Source organism: Phaethon lepturus, unplaced genomic scaffold (assembly GCF_000687285.1).
Source record: "Phaethon lepturus isolate BGI_N335 unplaced genomic scaffold, ASM68728v1 scaffold22299, whole genome shotgun sequence".
Classification (NCBI taxonomy): Eukaryota; Metazoa; Chordata; class Aves; order Phaethontiformes; family Phaethontidae; genus Phaethon; species Phaethon lepturus.
The window spans coordinates 2,310-3,575 of NW_010563060.1; the positions used below are offsets into that span (position 1 = coordinate 2,310).

Consider the following 1,266-nt stretch of genomic DNA (forward strand, 5'->3'; position numbering starts at 1 on the left):
CAGCACCCTGAGCGCAGGGAGAGAGAGGTCGGGGTCACCTCCCACAGGCAACGGTGTGGGACAGCAGCCTTGTCCCCTGCCCAGCACCCAGTTCTCAGCTCTGTGGGGTCCCCCAACACTCCATAACCCCCTTCACCCAAGAGCTCAGAGCACTTTACAAACCAGGTGTCAAGGGACCTGGCTGGGCACAGCCGCTTACTGCTCCACCACATCTCGTGTCCCAGGCAGTGAAGTGACGTGCTTGCACAAGGGCCAGAGGGGACCAAGACCCCCCTGAGCCTGGGGAGAGAAGGTGCAAGAGCCAGCGGATGCCCTGGCACCATCCTCACCCCATACCTCCTTCCAGGTTGCAAACGAAAGCCACCAGAGATGCTGTGAGTTAGCAGAGATGAGGAGCAAGAACCCTCAGGGATCCTTGCCAGGGTCACCATGGTTTTACGGAGCGCTTGCTCCCCTGCGAGCACCACCTCTACACCCCACGTTCCCCAAAAGCTCACGGCCCCTTCACCTCCGCCCCCCCGGCCCAGCAGAGCTGCGCTAATGGAGCGAAGCCATCACAGAGTCACCTTAATGAGCTCCACCATCTTCTTGGCCTGCGCAATGGTGACTGCCAGCTCCTCCAGCTCGTTCTCCGCATCGCTGAGGAATTTGGCTTGTTGGGCCTGCAGACACAATGGCCAACGCTGAGCTCTGCCCCCCAATCCCGGCGGCAGGGAGGCGTGGGGGATCCAGCCTCTCCCAGGTTCAGCCCACAGCCCCCTCTCTGTCCGTGACCTTGCTATCAGGCTTCGGGTGAAGGGTGCAAGGAATTGCGAGTTGTTTCCCTGTTTTCCTCCCCCGCAACATCCAACCTCTCTTCTCACTCGGTTGGAAAACTAAAGGAGCAGCCGGGCTGCGAAGAGTCGTGCCCAGCTCCACGCTCCCCACCCGGGTCCCAGCGGAAACCAAACAAAATAGGAATTTGAAAGTAAAACCATTGGGCAGCGACTGCAGCAAGCGCAGCTACGCTGTGTGCTCTTAGTGTGTATCCCAAGGCTGGGAAAAACCCTCCTGGGACTGGTGCGGAAGCTGAAAGGCAGACTGGAGCGCTCGGAAGCGCAGCACTGAGAGAAACCTGGAGAAAACCTGGAGGTTTCTCATTAGGAGCAAAGCAAACCAGCTCGGGAGCACGGGGTGCTGCGTGGCTGCAAAGGAAGCACCGTCCGAACGCGCTGTTTCCTGACGCGCTATTGCTGGCGCCGGTCATTGCCCGTCACGAGGATGGGT

At 59.9% G+C, this 1,266-nt stretch overlaps 1 protein-coding gene across 1 annotated transcript in view; it reads right to left on the reverse strand.

Moving 5' to 3' along the window:
* Positions 1 to 662, reverse strand: part of LOC104626539 (tripartite motif-containing protein 47-like) — a gene marked incomplete at both ends in the record, with an annotated part of 2,412 nt that extends 1,750 nt beyond the window's left edge. Inside the window, 2 exons of the mRNA XM_010294482.1 lie at positions 270 to 279; positions 567 to 662. Of these exons, the coding sequence (XP_010292784.1) occupies positions 270 to 279; positions 567 to 662 (106 nt within the window). The remainder of the gene's footprint in view (positions 1 to 269; positions 280 to 566) is intronic.
* Positions 663 to 1,266: the final 604 nt, after the last annotated feature.